At 36.2% G+C, this 24,605-nt stretch overlaps 3 protein-coding genes across 5 annotated transcripts; 2 read left to right on the forward strand and 1 right to left on the reverse strand.

The window, feature by feature from the left end:
- Positions 1–13,034: 13,034 nt before the first annotated feature.
- On the reverse strand, positions 13,035–18,889 carry SUFE2 (sulfur E2). Of its 3 annotated transcripts, XM_079029888.1 has the most exons (6): positions 15,510–16,815; positions 15,029–15,086; positions 14,505–14,580; positions 14,142–14,213; positions 13,929–14,001; positions 13,035–13,526 (listed from the first exon to the last, which is right to left on the reverse strand). In XM_079029888.1, the coding sequence occupies exons 3-6, from the start codon at positions 14,522–14,524 to the stop codon at positions 13,377–13,379; spliced, it is 315 nt and encodes a 104-aa protein (XP_078886014.1). In that variant the 5' UTR covers positions 14,525–14,580; positions 15,029–15,086; positions 15,510–16,815; the 3' UTR covers positions 13,035–13,376. The 3 variants fall into 3 exon arrangements, with proteins under 3 accessions (XP_078886014.1, XP_078886013.1, XP_078886011.1); XM_079029887.1 differs by lacking the exon at positions 15,510–16,815 and adding an exon at positions 18,118–18,889 and having other exon boundaries at positions 13,035–14,001; XM_079029885.1 differs by lacking the exon at positions 15,510–16,815 and adding an exon at positions 18,118–18,889 and having other exon boundaries at positions 13,035–14,001; positions 14,505–15,086.
- A 1,635-nt stretch (positions 18,890–20,524) lies between these two features.
- On the forward strand, positions 20,525–22,000 carry LOC145095172 (uncharacterized). The gene is made up of 3 exons (XM_079033099.1): positions 20,525–21,384; positions 21,431–21,522; positions 21,651–22,000. Exons 1-3 carry the CDS (start codon positions 20,525–20,527, stop codon positions 21,998–22,000), a joined length of 1,302 nt encoding a protein of 433 aa, XP_078889225.1.
- A 429-nt stretch (positions 22,001–22,429) lies between these two features.
- LOC145095173 (uncharacterized) lies at positions 22,430–23,314 on the forward strand. Its single transcript, XM_079033100.1, has one exon. The coding sequence runs from the start codon at positions 22,430–22,432 to the stop codon at positions 23,312–23,314; it is 885 nt and encodes a 294-aa protein (XP_078889226.1).
- The last annotated feature ends 1,291 nt before the right edge of the window (positions 23,315–24,605 follow it).

Genomic DNA, 24,605 nt, shown 5'->3' on the forward strand with positions numbered 1-24,605 from the left:
TAGGGTAATCACCAACACATTCTGCCCTATCAGTTGCATAAGAAGTTCATGCTATATCCCCTAAATAGCTCGCAAATACCATTACATATCTCAAAGACTAGATAATTCTTCGAATGATAGATCCTACCCTACAACGGTTGGACTCAAAGAAGAGCTTCAAAATAGAGCTTGACCTAACCTTCTGAAATTACTTAGTCCTCGCAATATGTAACTTAACACATTCATTTACTAGTTAGTAAAAGATAACTAGCACTCCTAAAAGCACAAAGCAAGTTGCATTCAAGCATTTAGTAAACATAATCAAGCATATCTCATTCAGGCCATCACTGACTAATATGTACTAGCATGTAGTTCATAAAGCTGATACACATACAACAGGAACACAAGGCATCCTTCCTAGATCCATAGTCCTAATCTTACATGCAATTCTCATAAACATATCATAACATAAACTTTTATGGGTAATTTGGGAGTACTTACTTGAGTTCGGCTGATTGCAGGCACCACACCCTTTTCTCTTTTCAAAGTTCTTTTTCTCTTTTCAAAATTCTTTTTAAAATGATTTTCTTTGAAAATTTTTTATACCAATTCCTTAGTTTGAGTTCAGACACACTCGAGAGTGTTCCCGAATCCCTCAAACTGAGGCTCTAATACCAATTTGAAACATCCAAAAAATACAACCCAAAAATTTCATTTTTAATTCATTAATAAAACCATAAGTATCAAAAGTTATAAATCATGTATATCAAACTCTCATAACATCCATCAATATATATCAAAATCATATGTCAAAACATCAGAGTGAATCCTCCCAGGCTAAAAGTTGTGGTGTGCGCCATGCAGTCATCCCGTTCTCTTCCCTTTACTAGCGGAAGTACCTGAAACCAAAATTGAAAACTGTAAGCACGAAGCTTAGTGAGTCTCCCCAAACTACCACATACCATACACATAATCACATAATAACATACATTGGTCCTAGACTACTACATGGGGCCCCGCCCGACATCGGACGAATCCGACATGGGGCCCCGCCCGACATCAGACCGAAGTCCGGCATCGGGCCCCGCCCGACATCGGACCGAAGTCCTGTATACATATAAACATATAAACATTCCTCGGGCTTGTCCCGACATCGGACCAAAGTCCAGAACATATAACAAACACATGCAAGAATCAGGAAGACATCAAGCATACAAACATTCCTCGGGCTTGCCCCGACATCGGACCGAAGTCCGGAAACATATTATTTACATCGGGCTAACCGCGACATCGGAGCTATGTCCCGCATATGCTAACATACATAAACGGGCCGAAATTGGTCCCTTATACCCGTTCCTATTGGAGGAAAACTCACCTCTTGAAGTTGGTTGCTGAATCTCTCGGTAGGGAATCTCTATCGGCTAGTCTTGCGACTCCTCGACTATCATTATCATAATAACACTTAATCAAAATCAGATAATCCTTCTTAGGGTAAAATGACCATTTTACCCCTGGTCAAAGTTAATGTTCTGGTCAAAGTCAACTTTCTGGTTGACTCAACTCACCGAGTTCTATAAGGCAAAACCCTGAAATCGTGATCCAACCCGTAGAGTCACTCCCATGAATCGCCTTGTTCCCTGGCTACTCATAGTCGTGATAAAATGAGTTAACTCATCGAGTTCTATCTTAAACTGAAATAGGACATACGACTCAACTCATCGAGTTCCTCTATGGACTTGACGAGTCCTTTAGTCTGTTTGGGCCATCTTGACAGATTAAGCCTCTACTCTCTAGATCCAAACTCCATACTTCTTCTACATACTGAAAGTGTCCTCCTAAGGGTAAATTTTCCAACTTTGCCCGTTAATAATCCATCTTCATGGGTTTAGCTCAAACCCTAGTTCTTTAGGACATAGATCTTTTTCCAAAAGCCATAATACTCCAAACTAAAGCATGAAAACTAAGATCTAGATCCTAGACACCAAATGAACAAGTAAAGTCTCAGACTTCCCTTCCATGCATGGCCTTTTGGGGCTAAAAAGGCCAAAATAACACCTTAAAGCTTGCAAGGGGCTTCCATGGTCATAAAGTTTGAACCTTTATGCCATGAAACCCCTTCTAGACCCTAGATATGAAAGGTAGGTCACTTGGGACATCCATTTCCCAAGGGCTAAGCTTGTTGGACCAAAAACCCCATAAAGTGACAAAGAAGAGATCTAATAAACTATTAAGAAATGTTGAGACTTGCTTACCAGAAAATGAAGAGGATGAGATGTTGCTTTTGGATCTACAATCGTCTCTTGGAATCCTATAGCTTATTCTTCTTCTACAAGCTTGAAATTACACAAAGATCACTCAAAAATGGTTCACAAGCTCACACTTAGCTCTAGGTTTTTGTGGATTAGGATTTGGGACCTCGAGGATGGAATTGAGTCCATAAAGTGGGGATTAAGATGCTTAAATAAGGTGCAAAGCCCCGAAATTAGGATTTCATCCTGACAGCCCTACTCGTCGATTCGAGGCTTCTCAACTCTTCGAGTAGGCGACTTAAATCCCGTGTCAAATCTTGTTTCTACTCGACGAGTCTGGGGCTCCCAACTCGTCGAGTAGCTCTTCAAAAATGAATAACTTATTATAAAATGTGTATCAGGAATCAAGAGTTACGGTAGGGGCTTAATCCATTAACATGGCCGAAACAAACCGAGGAACTTGTCGAGTCCATAGAGGAACTCGACGAGTTGAGTCGATTTGTCCAGATCCCGAATAGGATAGAACTCGACGAGTCTAAGGAGGGACTCGACAAGTTGACTCACTTTATCACGACTACGAGTAGCAAGGGAACTTGGCGAGTCAGGGGGATGACTCGACGAGTTGGATCGCGATTTCAGAGTTTCTGATTATGGAACTCGGCGAGTTGAGTCAAACCAGAATGTTTACTTCGACCAGAATGTTGAATTTGACCAGGGGTAAAATTATCATTTTACCCTAAGAAGGATTATTGGATTTTGACTAAGTGTTATTGTGTTAATGATAGTCGGGGAGTTGTTGGAGTAACTGTTAGAGATTCCTCACCGCAAGATTTCACAGTCAGCTTTGTGAGGTGAGTTTTCCTCCGGTAGGAACGGGTTGAAGGCATCAATGTTGGCCCATTTATGTATGTTTGCATATGCCAGATTAAGGTTCGATTTCGGGCCGTTCCCGATGTAGGTTTATATGTTTCCAGACTTTGGTTCGATGTCGGGCCAAGCCCGAAGAATGTTTGTATGCTTGATGTCTTCGCGATTCTTGCATGTGTCTGTTTGAATGTTTCTGGACTTCGGTCCGATGTCGGGGCAAGCCTGAGGAATGTATATATTATTTGTTATGTGTTTATATGTATTTTTTGATATGCTTATGTATACCGAGCTTTGCTCGATGCCCGACGGGGTCGGATGCTGGATTTCGGTCTAATGCCGGGCGAAGCCCGATGCCAGAATGTGGTTCGATGTCGGGCAAGGCCCGATGTAGTGGGCTAGGCCTAAGTTATGCTGTTATGTGATTATGTGATATGTGTATGGTATGTGGTAGTTTGGGGAGACTCACTAAGCTTCGTGCTTACAGTTTTCAGTTTTGGTTTCAGGTACTTCTGCTAGTAAGGGGAAGAGCTTGGGATGATTGCATTGCATACACCACAACGTTTAGCCTGGGATGATTTACTTTGATATTTGGACATGTGATTTTTGTTGGAATAGTGTCTAAGGCTGCAACTATATTAGGCAAGTATTTGACCCGGCTGTGCATGGTCCTTTTGGGTTGCCTTCACCATAGCAACTTGATAGGATGATTTATTAAGAGAGAGTAAATATTATTAATATATTATGGGAATAATATAAAGAATAATATATTGTTATTTGATTAATATAAGTCATAGAATTAATTGGAATTAATTTGGTGACTTGAAGAGATTAATTAAATAAAGGGGTATAAACTGTCAATTGTTTGATAGTTAAGCTTTAGACTATAAATCCTTATAGATATATAGTGGACGGATTCTAGAAGCTAGGATAACTTCAAAATCGTCCATGACTTATCTAAGGAAAGGATTTGGATAGCCGTAAGAGAAGATTATCCAATTAGGGTTTAGGTTGTAACCCTTAAGGAGTCTACAAGTATAAATAGATCCCATGGGCAAGGGAAATCGGCACCTCACCTAAAGTAAGAGAACCCTAGCCGATTTCCTCCCCTCTCCTCTCTCCTAAATCATCTTCTTTGCTATCGGTGTTTGTAAGCCATTAGAGGAGTGACAATTGTGACTCTAGAAGCTCCAAGACAACAAGATCAACAAGGAATTCAAAGGTATGGTTCTAGATCTGTTTCAATGTTGTTATTTAACCTAATTAGCCATTAGAAGTCTTGGATTCAAAGCATGTTTAGTTAGAAAGCCTAGATCCAAGCATTAGGGTTTTGCATGCGCACATAGGAAAGTTCTTATGGCTAAAACCCATCAATGGTATCAGAGCCTAGCTTGGTTTTCATTAAATTGTTGTTTGATTAACTGAAACAAACCTGCAAAATTTGATTTTTGGTTTCTGATTCATGAACTCGACGAGTCCCATGGTGGACTCGACGAGTTGGCCTGACTCGACGAGTCCAGTTGGGAACTCGACGAGTTCGAGCGTCAGGAATGGCCAGATTCGGGATTTTTTCATAATTATCTTATGGAAACTTACCTTAATCATAATAGATCAACCTAAATCCGATTTTTTGATATATATATATATATATATGGCTATTATCTTGATCTAGTTAAAGGTACTTATCAACTAATAAAATATTTAATTTCCTTATATGATAATTAATTAATTATTTTAATTATTTTGGTAATTATCTTTCAAAGAAATCTTGAATAAAATCAAATATAGATAATTAGGATATTAATTGTTAATTGTAATTATTTGTTATTTGATCCTCTATGTTTTAAATGTTTAAAACTTGCCCTCAAGTTTTGAAATTTATATTTGTGATTAAAAGTTTTAATTTAGACAACTTAAATTTCAAACCCTAGATTTTAAAAGGTTTAAAATACAACCCTATACTAATATGATATTACTAGAATAATATATATATGTATAACTAAATGCTAGTCTTACCGTTAGTAGGCCTCATTCACGAAGCCGATCTATAAGGTGGGTATAAGGTTGCGGCCTATAAAATGGCGCTTAATGGGTGTACACTCACACCCACCGCTTGCTTGATTGGTGGAGGGTCGTTAGCCGAACGGGTAGGATAGGGCAACCTCATCCTCTCATTAAAAGTATAATAAGAAATACAAAGTAACTACACATTTTTAAAAAATTTCCCAATCTTAGTTACTTTAGGAAAAGTGAATTGATGCAATCCCATAAAATTACACTTTGCACCCTTGCTAAGAAGTTAGTGGAGCATGTGTGGTTTACCGACACACTAATTGGTTCTAAGCAAAGGTGGCAAAGGGTGATTCATTGTTTATCATAGTTCGATGGAGCGTGTGTGGTTTACCGGCACATCGAATAGGTGATCGTTACAATGAAGGCACCATGTAAATTTGCATGGTAATTCACACCCGCTTTGTGATCCTCGGTATCCCAGTCACAAACAAGAGGGGCATATCGAGATTTAAACATGTCATTGAATAGTTTCAATGAATCTCACTCGAACCTAGGAATTCTCAATACACTTAGGACTAATAGTTAAGTTTTGATGGAGAATTAGTGAATCGTCATTCACTTACCTTCAATTTATTTGCATGTTAGATTACGGCATCCCTTTTCTAGTATGTAAATGTTATTGTTGGATCCTAGCCCTAAATTTTCTTATTGGGTGATAATTAGGGATTCTTATTCTAATCTATCTTTGTCTTTTTCTTTTGTAGATGTCGAACGCTAACAACGCTGCTGCTAGTTCTTTCACGTTGATGAGCCTTTTCCAAAAGGTCACCTTCGATGGAACGAACTTTAGCGAATGGATAAGATACATTCGCACCATTGCTCGCTATGAGGATAAGGAGTATGTCCTCGATGAGAAGCTCGAGAAAATCAACCCTGAAATCGCTACTCCGGCCGAAATCACCGCTTTTGAGACTCATGAGCGAGATGCAACGAAGGTACATTGCATCATGATTGCTACCATGAACTCCGAATTCCAAAAGTCCTACGAGGACATGTACCCGTACGAGATGCACCAAGACTTATTGGAGAGGTACCACCAAAAAGCGAGACAAGAGCGTTATGAGATTTTCACCAACATGATTTCCGCTAAGATGGGTCATGGAGAACATCTTACCGTGCACCTGCAAAAGATGCAAAGGTATGTCGACCGCCTTCGCAAGTTAAATGTTGACTATGGGAAAGACTTGGCGATCGACATGGTGCTTCACTCTTTGCCTCTGATGTACAACCAATTTAGGATGACCTACCACATGAACAAAGAAGAGGTCACCCTAAGCAAACTCCAAGGTCTCTTGAGGGTTGCTGAGAGCAACTTCAAAGACAAGTCTGTTGCGTCGACTCCCAATCCGCCTGTTGCTCCTGTCTTGGCTATTGGTCAAGGAAAGGGAAAGAAGAGGAAGGCTTCATCGAAGAACTATCGCAAGGTCAAAGCCCGAGATGGTGCCTCTTCTAGTGGGACCAAATTTGATCCCGCTAAGCCCTGTTCTAACCCGAAGGAGGCAGAGTGTCACCACTGCCACAAGATAGGACATTGGAAGAGAAGCTTCCCAGAGTACCTGCAAGCAATCAAAGAAGGAAAGATCAAGCCATCTTTCGCAGGTATATACACAATTAAATCTAACGATTCTAATCATTTTATTTCTTGGTTTCTTGATACCGGTTGTGGTTATCACATTTGTTCTAATGTGCAGGGACTAAGAAGAAGTAGGGATGTGGAGCAAGGAAGAATCAATCTAATCATGGGGAACAGAAGATCATCGCATGTGACCAAGATTGGAGTGTATTCTTTAGTGCTTAGGAATAATTTGCGTTTAGATTTGAACAATTGTTGCTATTCGCCAGAAATGGCTAGAAACATCATTTCATTTCATGGTTTATATAGACAAGGATTTAGATTTTCTTTTAATAATGAGAATGGTTCTATTTTGGCTTATCTAAATGGTGTCTTTTACTTTGAAGCTATACCGTGTAATGGAATATATGAAACTGTTATGATTGTTGATAACTTAGGAAATGATGTTTTGAATATAGATTCTTCCACTAGTATGGATAAAGCATCCTTGTGGCATTGTCGTCTTGGACATGTCAACAAGAAACGCATAGCCCAACTCCAATAGGATGGAGTGTTGGAGTCATTCGACCTTAGGGAAGATGACACATGCGAGTCTTGTTTACTTGGAAAGATGACCAAGTCACCCTTCACGAGTACATGTAAAAGGGGTGAAGGTCTATTGGACCTAATACATACCGATGTATGTGGACCGTTTAGATCAACCACGAAGGATGGAAACCGCTTCTACGTGACTTTTACCGATGATTATAGTAGATATGGGTATATCTATTTAATCAAGCAAAAGTCAGAAACCTTTGAAAGGTTCAAAGAGTTCAAGAATGAAGTGGAGAATCAATTGGGCAGGAAAATCAAGATGCTTCGATCCAATCGAGGAGGAGAGTACCTAAGTCTTGAATTCCACGATTATCTCAAGGAGTGTGGAATAGTTTCGCAATTGACGCCTCCTAGGACACCGCAGTTGAATGGTGTGGCAGAAAGGCGTAATCGAACCTTATTGGATATGTTTCGCTCTATGATGAGTCGTGCTTCACTACCTATCTCTTTTTGGGGGTATGCCTTAGAGACTGCCGCCCATATCCTTAACCAAGTCCCTACCAAGAAGGTTGCCAAAACATCTCACGAGATGTGGACAGGGAAAGCTCCCTCATTGGCACATATCAAGGTTTGGGGTTGCGAGGCTTTCGTAAGACGAGATACTCACGACAAGCTCGAACCTCGAAGTGAGCGATGTATTTTCATCGGCTACCCGCAGACATCCTTTGGATATCTCTTCTATAGACCGAAGGACAATGTTGTCTTCGTTGCAAGGAGAGGAGTTTTCCAAGAGCGAGAACTCATAAGCCAAGGAGACAGTGGGAGGCAAATCGAACTTGAAGAAATTCAAGAGTCGATAGATGAAGGAACCTCTACCGCTGGCACTCAACCCGAGGAGGAAACTCCGGTTGAACCGATTGACGAATCCTTACCTCTTAGACGTTCCGATAGAGTTAGAGTTCATCCCCAGTTTTATGGTTTTCATATTACTACCGAAGGGGACACGTATATTAGTGATGATACACTAATAAATCTTGATGAACCTAATAGCTATAAGGAAGCCATGGCTGGCCCGGAGTCTGCAAAGTGGAAAGAGGCAATGGATAGCAAGATCCAATCCATGTATGATAACCAAGTTTGGAATTTGGTTGATTATGTGCCCGGACGTAAGACCTTTGGGTGCAAATGGATCTTCAAGAAGAAGACCGACGTGGATGGAAAGGTACACACATATAAAGCACGATTGGTTGCGAAGGGCTTTACTCAAACTCCCGGAGTTGACTATGATGAGACCTTCTCACCAGTTGCGAAGATTAAATCTATTAGAGTGATGCTAGCAATTGCCGCATTTCATGATTATGAGATTTGGCAAATGGATGTCAAGACCGCTTTTCTTAACGGAAAGTTGGCTGAGGATGTTTACATGGCTCAGCCAGAGGGGTTTATGGATCCGAAGCATCCGAATAGAGTGTGTAAGCTTGAGAAGTCCATTTATGGACTTAAGCAAGCATCTCGCAGATGGAATCTTTGCTTCGATGAGAAAGTCAAAGAGTTTGGATTTGTACGAAGCGAAGATGAATCTTGTGTATATGTCAATGCCAGTGGGAGTATAGTAAGCTTCCTCGTTCTATATGTCGATGACATATTACTCATAGGAAACGACATCCCAACTCTGCAGGAGGTTAAGTCCTGGCTCGGGAAGTGCTTCGCTATGAAGGACCTCGGAGAGGCTTCTTACATTTTGGGAATAAGGATAGTAAGAGAAAGAAGTAAGAGACTAATTGGACTTAGTCAGAATACTTACTTGGATAAAGTACTAAAACGATTTAGTATGGAAAACTCGAAGAAGGGAGAATTACCGATACAGAGTAATGCCAAATTGAGTAAGACTCAAAGTCCGAGTACCGAAGTTGAGATAGCAGAAATGAGCCGAGTACCATACGCTTCTGCAGTTGGCTCAATCATGTACGCTATGACTTGTACTCGCCCCGATGTAGCCTTCGCTTTGAGCATGGTTAGCAGATATCAAGGGAATCCTGGCAGAGCACATTGGATTGCGGTGAAGAATATCCTTAAGTACCTTCGGAGGACGAAGGAATGGTTCTTAGTCCTCGGAGGGAGTGATGACTTGAAGGTGCGAGGGTACAGTGACGCCAGTTTTCAGACCGACAGGGACAACTACCGTTCATAGTCGGGTTGGGTCTTTACCCTAAATGGAGGAGCAGTGACATGGAAGAGTTCCAAGCAGGAGACCGTAGCTAATTCAACGTGCGAATCAGAGTACATTGCAGCGAGCGAAGCGTCAAAGGAGGCAATATGGCTGAAAAACTTCATCGGTGATCTTGGAGTTGTACCCGCCATAAAGGAGCCTATGGAAATTTTCTGTGATAACGAAGGAGCGGTTGCCTTGACCAAGGAACCGAGGGATCATGGTAGATCAAGACATATCGACAGAAAATATCATTTCATTAGACATCGTGTAGAAGAAGGACAACTCGTAGTGAAGAGGATATCATCAGAAGATAACCCAGCAGATCCGCTTACGAAGGGACTGAGTAGGGTTAAGCACTTGCAGCATGCTAGGAGTATTGGGCTGAAGGATGATATTAGCATAGATTAGATAGTGTTAGAAACGTGTAATAGATAAATGTAATTAACATTTAATGATTAAATAAAGGAGTTTTATTTATGAGTAATGTTACTGTCTTATGTTAATTGTTTAACTATTGTTTCACTTTGCATGTTTTGACTTCCAGAATAATTGAGTTTATTAAGAATAATCTAATTGTTCAAATTATCCACAATCGTTCATATATTGGAAGTAGATATGAATGAAGATTGTCATGAATTGGTGTGTAGATTGTCTAAATGGTTTTAGACATAGCAAAAGGGTTGCTGCAACGTTCATGAGTGCTTATGAACTAGTTTTGAGCATTGGAACAAACCCGCGCTTGCTGGAATCACCTTATGGAATATGATATAAAAGGGTGATCGCAAGACGATAATATCATATAGTCTTAAAACCTAGATATATGGTTTGTTATTTGTTATTTGATTGTACATTGATAATGCGAAAACGCATCAGTAACTCGATGTTATAAAACGCATTGTTGTGTATAGTTGATTAATGAATAAGTAAATGCATATAAGTCGAAGTTTATCTATAACTTTTATCTAAGAAGGTAAAAGTGATATCTCGGCCGCTCGATGATTTGATTTGACTTATGTGCCGGGCCTGGTCAGAACTGAATTGGTGTGTTCAATTAAGTTCTATGTCAAATAAATCAGAGATCGAGAAACCTAAATGCTTGACTAACCATTCCATAGGATTGTCAGCATGATATCTAACAAAGGACTGTACGATCCCTTATCTAAAGGACAAGATTGATTAGATCAGAGTTTGACAGGGTCTTTGAGAGCTACGATTGCAAACCGAATTGTACTTGTGCATATAGTTACTAGACTTATCCAAGTGGGAGACTGTTGGAATAGTGTCTAAGGCTACAACTATACTAGGCAAGTATTTGACCCGGTTGTGCATGGTCCTTTTGGGTTGCCTTCACCATAGCAACTTGATAGGATGATTTATTAAGAAAGAGTAAATATTATTAATATATTATGGGAATAATATAAAGAATAATATATTGTTATTTGATTAATATAAGTCATAGAATTAATTGGAATTAATTTGGTGACTTAAAGAGATTAATTAAATAAAGGGGTATAAACTGTCAATTGTTTGATAGTTAAGCTTTAGACTATAAATCCTTATAGATATATAGTGGACGAATTCTAGAAGCTAGGATAACTTCAAAATCGCCCATGACTTATCTAAGGAAAGGATTTGGATAGCCTTAAGAGAAGATTATCCAATTAGGGTTTAGGTTGTAACCCTTAAGGAGTCTACAAGTATAAATAGATCCCATGGGCAAGGGAAATCGGCACCTCACCTAAAGTAAGAGAACCCTAGCCGATTTCCTCCCCTCTCCTCTCTCCTAAATCATCTTCTTTGCTATCGGTGTTTGTAAGCCATTAGAGGAGTGACAATTGTGACTCTAGAAGCTCCAAGACAACAAGATCAACAAGGAATTCAAAGGTATGGTTCTAGATCTGTTTCAATGTTGTTATTTAACCTAATTAGCCATTAGAAGTCTTGGATTCAAAGCATGTTTAGTTAGAAAGCCTAGATCCAAGCATTAGGGTTTTGCATGCGCACATAGGAAAGTTCTTATGGCTAAAACCCATCAATTTTGATACAATGCTTTGATATGATGTTTTGAGATACTATCACCTATGTTTTTATGAGATGATTGGTTTACTATGGTTTTATTTATAAATAAAAATGAAATTTTTGGACTGTAATTTTGGGATGTTTCAGCACGAAAGAAGATAGAACATATACAATTGAGGGTTTTCAATTTCGAGAATACCTCACATGTTCTTGTATCAGATCTTGTGAGCATTTTTGAGAAATTACTGAAAGTGAAAGCGAAGAGAATGGTGATGAAGTTGCCTAGAAATGGTGATGTTCAGTTTACATATGCAAATATTAGCTTTGCTAAAAGGGAATTTGGTTATAAACCAACGAGGCAACAATATTTTGCCATAGACACACACAAACACACACTCACATACAGATCATCTTCTGTCATAGCTTCTTGGTCTAGGGTTTTTGGAACTAATTTTATGTTTAAAGTTGAATGATCCAACAATGGTAAAAAGAAAATGGTGAAGAAGACATATAGGGTTCGTTTTTTGCAGATGGAGTCACAAACCAGGAGAGAGAGAGAGAGAGAGAGAGAGAGAGAGAGAGAGAGTCTTTTTGTATTTATTTATTATAAAATAGTTTAAAAGATGAAAAATAAACATATTACTAGTATTTTAGTCTTTTCAATTTGAAAAGTGAAATTTCCACATACAAACTAGCTTAAAAGGACAACAATTAAAAAAAATCAGGATTTAAATCAAAATCCAAAAAAAAAAAAAAGAATATATATATATATATACCACAAATACCGTTTTTACTGTTTTGTCCTAAACTAAAATAATAAGCTTTTGAAAAATTTCCTTTTCAATTTGCATTATTATTAACCTATTTTTGGAAATCCTTGGTATAGAATATGGATTACCTTGGGAATCTCTACTGACCCGCTAATATGATTCCAACGGAATGTGTAGGGCCATGTCGCATGTTTTCTTTCCAAAATTGGAGTAAAGGATTATAATATTTTTTTCTGAAAGATAAATCTTTATCTATTTCTACTAAATTGATTTTAATATCATATATGTTTCAAACAGGACTTTAATTCTAGATTTTAAAAAGAAAAGACAAGACTTGATACCACGGATAGAAACTTTTTGGTAAAATTTTATAAGTTTTATAATATTTTAAGGGCATATGTTATAAAAATACACTATATTAGACTAAGAAACTTCGAAAATACAATTAAATTATTTTATTTGTATAGTTTAGGAACAAGTTTTAGAAAATACAGTGTATTATATTATTATTTATTATTTTAATTTTGATGTTTATTAAACTATTATATTGATTTTTAACTTTGATTAGATTATTAGTTTACAACTAAATAACTAAAAAGAACTAGAGGGGTTATCCGCGCGTTGCGCGAGGCGGAATGTGTTCGTTTTCTGAGACAAATAATGAAGTACATTACATAAATTGGTATCCAAATTAAAGTATGTTGCTATTCTGTGTAATTTTCCATCAATCGGATGAATGGAAATGTAATGATAGATCATGCTACCAAAATAAGTACAATGCTATATTTGAATAAGTTTTCGAAAACAATGAAAATACAATCTTATATCCACGTAGTTTTAAATGAAAGTGCAATGCAATCTACAATAAATACAGAAAGAACATCTTCATACTTACCCCATCCCTCCACCGTCTTCTTCGATTTCATTAACAATAAAAATGTCATCTAAATGCAAAAACAAAAGTTATAAAAATATTTTTTTAAATATAAAGAAAATAGATTTACAAACAAAAGTGAAACAGAAATATGGTTTTGCTCCACTGCCATTTATCAAGGCTTTGATTCAATTAGTGTAGGAGATCAATTTAATACCTTATTGTGCCTTTAAAAGTTGCCTTGAATCAATTGGATTCTGTACGGCACATCTTCAATTACGGAAATCACACGACATAGGACATACGTTGCATTAAAGCCTTGTTTCTTAAAAAATAGTTGAATTATTCGTGCATCAAAGTCAAGCTCATAGCAAAAACCCTTAAAACATAATAATCAAATCAATAAAAAGAATTTAAGAAACAAAAAAAAACTAAACTGGTTGTTGATAAGATTACCCTAAATTAGACTTTGCACAAACAAATGGTCACATCGTTGTGTTTATTTATCCAAAACTAAATAACCATATTTGAAACTCAGTCAATCCACAATCACCATTTACTACCGACTGAAGTCGAAAAAGCCACATGAACATCACATGGACCCAACCATTAAAAGTCTATTCAATTTACTGAAAATTTAAAAAACATAACCAATCAATTAAAAAAAAACTTATAAAGAAGCTGAAAACAAATCTGGAAAGCAAGAGAAGCAACGAAAGGGTAAAACAGATAAAGTTGAAGACAGGTTCGAGAATTTTGTAAAGCTCATTCTAAATTGTACCTGGAGGAATGGTTGGCATGAGCTGAATCGGAGGAACAGACCGGTGTTGTCTCTATTTTCCCGGTAGAACAACCTGCAAATGTAGAAGAAATGAAAAAACAAAAGTTATCTTTGTTTATTCATGGTGAAAGAGTAAGGGTAAATTGGGAAATGGGAATGATAATCATTAACTGAAAGTTAAGATTTTGCAACATTTCACTTTGATAATTTTACCTAATCATAGCAATATCATTGACATACAAAACAATCCTCGTTCCAAATATCCAATAAAGCAATGATTGTACTCTGTTTTGAACACCAAGAAACAAAATACATAATTAAAAAAAGGAGCACAAATAATAATAATAATAATATCAATATAAGGCCGGTATATAGTTTATTTCTATATCTCATATTTCACTTTTTCTATGTATAAAATATCTTTTTAATACAAAATTGGTTCCAAATAAACGTCAATGTATATTTTCTCCATTTTTGCGGCCCAAAACATTAATTTTAAGATATTTTTCTATTTCATGTAAATTGGACAGATATTATTATGAATGCAATGATGTATTATTGTATCATGTATCTAACCTGTAAGCAATTTCATCCATGAAAGTTCTTGCAATACACGTGGAGGTTGTTGATGCAGCCCAAAATATTAATTACTCTGTATTTTGAAATAGTTAAGTATCATAACATAACTACATCCATGTACCTTTATCTTTCATAGGCTTTAAGTCACTTCTTACTCTATGGTAATGTAATTTTTCACTGGAATTGGAGTTTGAAAGAAAAGAAAAATGGAAAAGCTCATGTTTGACCTAAATAACAGTGTATGTGGAAGCCTCGTTGACATCCACCTATAACCAAAGGGTTCTATATTCAATTATTTACCTTCATGGTCAAACATTTGATCATTATGATGAATTCAAGGTTATTAATTTCATAGAGTGATCCAGTCAGGATAGGCATATCCAAGAATTCACCCACTTAAATTTTTCACAGGGTACCCAAAAGATTCTATTTTAATATAGTTTTATAAGGTGAACAATTTACATAATAGAAGAACGGTAACATTTAACATGCTCTTTCTTAAAAAAGAACCACGAACAAACCATGTTATGCTTCCAGAAGAAACCGCTCCCCCTCCATCAAGTGACAACATCAAGGACTCTACAATAAGAAAAATTCAATTTTAGTAATCCCTAATATGGAACATTGAACAAAATTTCATCAAACCTCCACAGAAGAAACATGAATAAGGTAGCTATTGGGCGAAGGAAACGACAGTGTTTATAGTGCGGAGTTTCTGTGGTGTGGAATAGAGAAAGAAAAAGAAAAGAACAGTGGAATTAATTGCAGATGGTTACGATGAAGCCATTTGATGTGAAGATCAATGCATTGCACTCAAAACTTCGATTGAATATCGAGCTGTTTGAGAGAAGCGGTTGGTGATGTTCAATCTCTAGATGATGTCGGTCGTAGAAGAGCTGAATATTCGAGGTGTAGAAGAAAAGGAACATAGTGAGGTGGTGGTTTGGAGGCAGCTAGGGAATGCAAGGAACGACAAACAAATTAGAAGGGTGGAGAAAATACCTTTCAATCATCGTCGACACAGGTGGTGGCTTCCGATGGTCAGACATACGAAGAAGAAACAAAGAGAAGGGTTGGATGAGAAGCGGTGGAAGTACTGCAACATCAGCAACCCACCGACGGATCCTGCAACTCACCGACGGAGGCTTTGGCGGAGGCGGTGTCGCAACAGAGAGGTTTGGTGGAGAACGAAGAAGAAGATTTGTGTCATTGTTTTCCACATTTTTTTAATTCCAAATTTTTTCTAAAATATAAACACACACCGACTCCACTCCATCCACCTCTACCTACCCCTACCCACACACACACATACATACCCACCCCCACACACACTCACCCGCACACACACAGACACACACACACACACCAACCCACAAACACACACACACACACACCAACCCACACACACACATACATACCCACCCCCACACACACACCCACAAACACACACACACACACACACTTACATACATATCCACCCAGACACACACCCACCCCACAAACACACACACACACACATACCCACCAATGCACCTACACCCACACAAACACACTCACACACATACCCACCCACACCCCCACAAACACACACCAACACACACACAAACCCACACCTACCTCCACCCTCACAGACACACACACCCACACACACAAACCTACACCTACCCCCACAAACACACATATACACACACAAACACACACTCGGACCCCCACCAACCCAACACCACCACGATAATCACCAACCTACCATCACCATCACCACCACCACCACCACTAACCCGTCACTAGCACCACCACCACCGCTGTCGCCGCCATCACCACCACTGACATAATTGTCGCCGCCACCACCATCGCCTGTCATCACCACCACCGCCGCCGACCCGCTACCGTCACCGCCCCCATCCACACCCTACCACCGCTATTGTTTCTAAAAATGAAAACCGATAGAAAAATACACATCTAAACATGTTTTCTAATTTTCTAAACCTGAAAATGAAAAATGAAAACGAAAAACGAAAATCGAAAAGGGAAAACAAAAAACGAAAAATGAAAATTGTTTTTCCGTAACTAAACGCAACCTAAGGGTGCGTTTAGTTGTGGAAAAATAGGCCGTTTTTCGAAAAAAAATTCCAAGAAAAGTGAGAATTTTGAAAACGCGTTTAGTTCGTCTATTTTTCTAAATTTTTCACGGAAAATGAAAATTTTCCGTTTTCTAAAATTACAAAGAGGTTGGAAATTTTTGGAAAACTGATAATCATTGTTTTCTACATTTTTCTAATTCCAAAATTTTTCTAAAATATAAACACACACCCACTCCCACCCCATCCACCTCTACTTACCCCCGCCTTAACACCCCCCACCCCCACACACACCTACCCCCACACACACACCAACCCACAAACACACACACACATACATACCCATCCCCACACACACACACCAACCCACAAACACACACACATACATACCCATCCCCACACACACACACGCCCACCCGCACACACACACACCAACCCACAAACACACACACATACATACCCACCCGCACACACACACACCAACCCACAAACACACACACATACATACCCACCCACACACACCCCCACCCGCACACACACACACACACCAACCCACAAACACACACACATATACATACCCACCCACACACACACACACACACACCCGCGCACACACACACGAACCCACAAACACACATACACATACATACCTACCCACAAACACACACACACACTCATGCATACCCACCAACGCACCCACACACACACATACCCACCCACACCCCCACAAACACACACCCATACACACACAAACTCACACCTACCCCCACCCCCACACCTACTCATATACTACTCCTTAAATCTACCTATGTTGAACCCTCAACCTCAAGGAGTGAGGACAACACCTGATACCGTTGGGCTAGAAGTCATTTCAACACATGTTATGTAACTAGCTTTTTAGATTTATGTAGTTATAAAATATTAATATAATCTAAGGTTGTCAAAATGACCGTGGGATCATACGATCCTAAGTATGAAATGGGTCAGATTGTATATGGATCATATTTGAGATATAATCGTAGGTAAGATCGTAAGATCATAGATAGGATCATAGAATCAGAATCCGATCAGATCCTACCTCCACTTGATTTTTTTTAAATGAAAAAAAAAAAAAAAATTCACCATTTTATGTCTTTTTTTCTTTTACCGGTTTACCATTTATTATTTGTGTTATGAGTTGTGACTAATATTTTAATGTTTTTATAGCTTTTGAACGGAAACTGAATGTTTGAGATATTTTTTATGTTTTAAAATTATAAGTTCATATTATGTTTTATTTTGTGTGATCTTAGGATCCCGAACCCGAACTTGCAAACTTAAAAACGATCATATATGGGATCCCGATCTTGACAATATTGATATAATAAAAATAAAAAAAAAAAACTTAATGATTTTAATATACAAAAAATAATATAGTGAGCTATTTAAATACTACAATTTAATTCAATCAAAATAAACTGAAAAGAAAAACTATGTTATGCTAATTGACTTTTCTTATTTTAACTATTGTAGTAAAGGAAGAGAGGGATCACCATAAGTCTCCATGATCAAAGCTTTGGTTCTTCTCTGCATGCTGAGCAACACATTATGCCATGTATTCACTCTAGAACTAGCCCTAATCGGCAATATTCCCACATTCATTTCCCCTAAATCATCAAGTCTGATTCCAATAACTTCGCCGGCCGTCGCCCCATCCAATAACCAAATCAAACAGTAGCAAAAACCTTTTGTAATCTCCGAATCGCTATCCACTCTAAATCTCATTGTTCCATCGACATCCATCATCACCTCCAGCCACACTTGAGCTGTACATCCGGTGACTCTGTTTGATTCCACCCTACCTGACTCTTCGAACTCCGGGAGGAGACTTGCGTAGTGTATCAACCGTTTCACTCTGTCGATCGGCTCCGTTAAGGATTTGAATTCGGAAACCAGAATCTCGAGCTTCTCGCCGACTGTGAGTGAATTCGAGAAATTTGGAGGATCAGGCGGTGTTACGTGTTTTGGATGGGAGATTTGGAGGGATCTGGTGGAATTGGAGCGTCGATTTGATTTGTTTCGTTTGTATTGGATGCGCGAAAGGTTAGGATTAGATGAATTTGATGGTGGAGGTGGAAGAATAAAGCGTGTTGGTGATCTGAAGACGGCGGCGGAGGTGGAGGCGGAGTTCATTTCAGATGGTGGTTAGTGACAGTTTTTTAGATGAAGATAACGGCCGGAATCAGTTGGTAGGTGATGGTACGACGGAGGAGAGACGGCGGAGGAGAGGGAGAAAGGTCCTTGAAGTGTGGAGCCTGTCAGAAGAGGAGTGGATTATATATAGGATTCTGCATAACAAATTAAATAAAAATTAGTTTTTAAATAGAAAATATTTGAATTAAATAAAATGTTATATTAAATAAATTAAAATAATCAGAAAATTATAGGAGGGGGAAGAATATTCTAGCATGATTTGGTGTTCTACTCTGACTACTGTATACTAATCATCTAAAATATTTACTTTTTAGATTATTTAATAATTTCTTTAAATATGTAAATGTTACTTATGGTTTTCAATATTCATTATTTTATAACTTTACTTGCAGACAAATTGATCTGTTTATTGATTACCAACATGTTTATACGACTTAAAGTCGTTATATATTTATATTTTGTATTATGATATAAGATAAAATTGGTTTGATTTTGATTTTGTTTTATTTTTAAAAATAAAATTAATTGTGAAGAAATAAGAAACCCTTAGGTTTGAGGGTATGGTGCCGCAAAAACCACACTTCTTACTCTGACACATAGACGCCGCATTGGTGTCAGTGTGGTTTTTTGCCACAAACTAGGTATGGTATAAGAGAGAGAGAGAGAGAGACTATTTAGATGAAAAGAAAGAAAAGTGTGGTTCCTACTGCATATATGATGAATGCGATATTTTGGATGATGATGTGGCAGAACCATAGATAAAAAACCACACCCATTCTCTCCGGTAACAATTGTGAAGTTGAAAATAAATGTGATTTTAAATAATTATCTTTTAACTTTAATTATGTATTTCTCAACCGTAAATTTTAATCATGGTAATCACTTTTAAAGAAAATTTGACCCCTTGCTAAATAGATACTAGTATTTATCTTCCATCCGACTTATGTATTTGTTCATATTAAAATGTATCGCGATATAGAGTTTATAGTTTTTTTTTTTTTGATATTTTCTTATTGTAACAGGTATAGTTAGAATAATATATGTGTGATTGTGTGGGTTTGTAAACGGAATGTGTTGAATGTGGTATGACCAATATATCGTCATTGCTTACATTTTCGTTGTCCCACTCAAAAGACTCTATATAAAGGCTGCTCTTTCATTTATCTTTAAAATTTATTTATATTTTTGTCTATAAGAAGCTAACGACTAGCTAGTCACACTATCATTATATATAGGGATTATATATAGGGTTGTTTAAAAAAAATCTTATTTTACCATATAAACATTCTAATTAAATTTTAAAATATTTATATTAGTTGAAATTACATTATTTTTAAAAAAAAACTCATTATAAATAGTTAATTATAAATTGACTTTTTATAAAGTAATATATATATATATATATATATATATATATATATATAAAGAGAGAGAGAGAACTACATATAAAACATAAATATTTTGCGAAATATTTAAAAACAGACTTTATCTTATAAAAATCTAACACATGTATTTTAGAAATTAAATTTGTTAGCAATATATATATATATATATATATATATATATATATATATATATATATATATATATATATATATATATATATATATATATATATAGAGAGAGAGAGAGAGAGAGGTTCATGCGAAAGCATAAATATTTTGCGAAGATCCTGAATTGTATTCACTTGTAAATGAGTTTATGATTCATGGTCCATGTAGAGCTGAAAATATGAATTGTCCATGCATGGTGGATAAAAAGTGCTCTAAAAACTTTCCAAAACAATTCAGTAATCATTCGTCTGTTGATCAGAATGGTTTTCTGTTATATAGGCGAAGAAACGATGGTCATTTTGTAGAAAAATCAGGTGTTAGGTTGGATAATAGAAATGTTGTTCCATACAACAAATATCTATTGAAAAGATATCAGACACATATTAATATTAAATGGTGCAATCAGGGATCTTCTATAAAGTATTTGTTTAAATACATAAATAAGGGTCCTGATAGAGCTACAGTTGTTGTTGTACCAACCAACAATGAATGTGAAAATAATGATGCGGTCGATGAAATAGCTGAATATTACGATTGTAGATATTTATCAGCATGTGAAGCATTATGGCGAATTTTTAAATATTATGTTCATTGCAGATATCCTTCTGTTGTCAGACTACCTTTTCATCTTCCTAATCAACAGCAGATTGTATATGGCGAAGACGATGATATTCCTGATGTTCTTGACAAACCTTCTGTTGCGGCTTCAAAGTTCACAGCTTGGATGGAGTGTAATGCAATCGACAGTAAAGCACAAAAACTCACATATGTTGAATTCCCTACAAAGTTTGTTTGGATATTAAATGGTCGGTTTTGGAAGCGAAGGAAAGTAGGAAAAGCCATCGGTAGAATTCATTCTGTTTCACCTAAACTAGGTGAAGCATATTTCTTAAGGATTCTTTTAAATAAAGTAAAAGGACCAACATCATTTGATGAAATTCGCATGGTAAATGGTCAAACACATTCTTCTTTTAGAGATGCTTGTTATGCACTCGGGCTATTAGATGATGACAAGGAATACATTGATGCAATTAAAGAAACAAGTCATTCTAGGTTTTTATCTACGCTTTTTATTTGCTACATTGTTGATGTGTAATAGTATGTCTAAACCAGAGGTCGTTTGGGAAAATACATGGGAATATTTGGCAGATGGAATTCTATATAGCCAACGACAAAGATTTAAGTCTGCAGGTATTACATTGTTTCTTATTTTTTTTAAATTAATTTCTTTTTATTATTCAACAGCCATTAAATAATTAGTAATAAAATTATTAAATATCGACCACATATTTTATTAATTATTTAATATTTTCGTGCAGAATTGTCACTCGGAGTCGATGAATTTAAGAACTTAACTTTGTTCGAAATACAACAAATTTTACTTCGAAACAACTCTACTCTCAAAAACTTCAAAAACATGTCATACCCAGATGTTGAATCCGTTTCTTCTTCAAACAATCGACTTATCACCGAGGAGCTAGATTACGACATTCCCGTTATAAAGAATGACTATGATCGTATGTTTCTTGCATTAACAAATGAGCAACGTAACATTTTCCTAAACATCATGAGTGCTATGCAAGAAAATAAAGGAGGTGTCTTCTTTGTTTATGGTTATGGTGGAACGGGTAAAACTTTTTTTATGGAAAACAATATCTACAGCAATTAGATATGAAGGAAATATTTATTAAATGTTGCTTCAAGCGGTATTGCTTCCTTATTATTGCTCGGTGGTAGAACAGCACACTCTCGATTTATAATTCCATTTGAGCTTACAGAGGATTCTTTTTGTAACATAAATCCAGACGGTGAGTTGGCTAACTTAATAAGAAAAACCTCTTTAATAATTTGGGATGAAGCACCTATGGTCCATAAGCATGCATTTGAAGCTTTAGATCGAACTTTGAAGGATTTATTCAGGTGCGTAAATTCAACCATCTCAAATATTCCATTTGGAGGGAAAGTTATTGTCTTTGGAGGAGATTTTAGACAGATTCTACTTGTTGTTCCGGGTGGTAGTAGACAGAATATTGTAAATGCTTCTTTGAGTTCTTCATATTTATGAGAACATTGCAAAGTCCATAGATTAACAAAAAACATGAGGCTAACTGTTGGAAGGGATCAATCAGATATAGAAAAAATAAGAGATTTTGCAAATTGGTTATTGGATATAGGAGAAAGAAAACTTGGTGGTCCAAACGACAGTGAAACGATTATCGATATTCCGGATGATATTCTCATTAATGATTCACATGATCCTATAGGTTCCTTAATTGAGTTTGTATATCCTTCAATTTTAGAGAACTATAGCGATATAAATTATTTCCAAGAAAGAGCGATACTTGCTCCAAAAAATGAAGTTGTCCAGGAAATAAACGACTGTTTGCTTAAGAAGTTTCCAGGAGATGAAGTTGAATATTTAAGTTCAGACAACATATGTGAATCCGAATTTCTCCATGATCAATTTGATGCAAATTTATACTCTCTTGATGTATTAAATGGTTTCAAAGTATCCGGTTTACCAAATCATAAGTTAGTTTTAAAAATTGGTGTTCCGGTAATGTTACTGAGAAATATTGATCAGAAAAACGGCTTATGTAATGGCACAAGACTACAGGTGTTATCATTGGGAAAACATGTTATTGAGGCACGTATAATAACTGGAACTAATATTGGAAATCGGACTTTTATTCCAAGAATGTCTTTAACTCCATCAGAAAAAAAGATTCCCTTCAAATTCACAAGAAGACCGTTTCCTTTGGCCGTATATTTTGCAATGACTATTAATAAAAGTCAAGGACAATCGTTATCAAAGGTTGGTTTGTTTCTGAAAGATCCAGTTTTTTCACATGGACAATTGTATGTTGCCTTATCTAGAGTTCAGAGCAGAGAGGGATTAAAATTATTAATTTTAGATAAAGATGACAAACTCACAAATAAAACTTCCAATGTTGTTTATAAGGAAGTTTTTCGAAATTTGTAGCCAACTTTTTTGTAGCATATTTTATTCATTTTTAGCAAATCACACTTAATCCATCATATTACTGTATTTTTTTATAATTACGTATTGTTGTATTTTATGTTAATTTCATTACACACATTGGTAATGCATCATCTGCATATGTCCAACAAGAATCATGCATAAAAAATAAGAGTTTTCAAAAATCTTCATTCCTAATTAAATACTTCCCATTTACTTTGTAATTAAATACTTACAAATAAAAAAAATTTATTGAAAAATGCAATATTACAATTCATAAGTTATCAGAATTAATGAAATATTATTTTATTAAATAATTAATTTTTAAATTCAATTCAAAATCAACACCCATGGGTTCCACGGGTTTTAACCTAGTATATATATATATATATATATATATATATATATATATATATATATATATATATATAGAGAGAGAGAGAGAGAGAGAGAGAGAGAAAGAGACAGAGACAGAACTACATATAAAACATAAATATTTTGCGAAATATTTAAAAACAGACTTTATCTTATAAAAATGTAACACGTGTATTTTACAAATTAAATTTGTTAGCAATATATATATATATATATATATATATATATATATATATATATATATATATATATATATATATACAGAGAAAGAGAGAGGTTAATGCAAAAACATAAATATTTTGCGAAAATATTTAAAAACAAACTTTATTTTATAAAAATAAAACACATGTATTTTAGAAATTAAATTTATTAGAAATACATATACATATATATATATATATATATATATATATATATATATATATATATATATATATATATATGGTTTTTAAATGAAGATGGTTTTTAAATGGTTCTTAACCTTTAGCGGTTCTCATTTGATCTGTTTTATATATATATATATATATATATATATATATATATATATATATATATATATATATATATATATAACAGATCAAATGAGAACCGCTAAAGGTTAAGAACCATTTGAAAACCATCTTCATTAAGGGTATTTTCGTCATAACAATGAAATTTTTTATGTAAGAGTATTACCCTACAAACTTTCTCATTCTCTGATATTTTAAGAAACTATCTCATAATCTCTCTCTCAAACACAAAACCCAGTAACCTCCATCACCATTTTTTCCGACAGCCTCCATCACTATTCTTTTCGGTCACCGTTGCTCCGTCGAGAACGGTTATCAGATCTGAGCCCACCATGATAATCACTACTAAAAACCACCACCGACGTCATAACCATCGCCATCTGCAGAGTTGTCATCACCCGCGTCGCACA

This window comes from Lactuca serriola, chromosome 3 (assembly GCF_051521515.1).
Source record: "Lactuca serriola cultivar US96UC23 chromosome 3, Lser_US96UC23_V15, whole genome shotgun sequence".
NCBI lineage: Eukaryota > Viridiplantae > Streptophyta > Magnoliopsida > Asterales > Asteraceae > Lactuca > Lactuca serriola.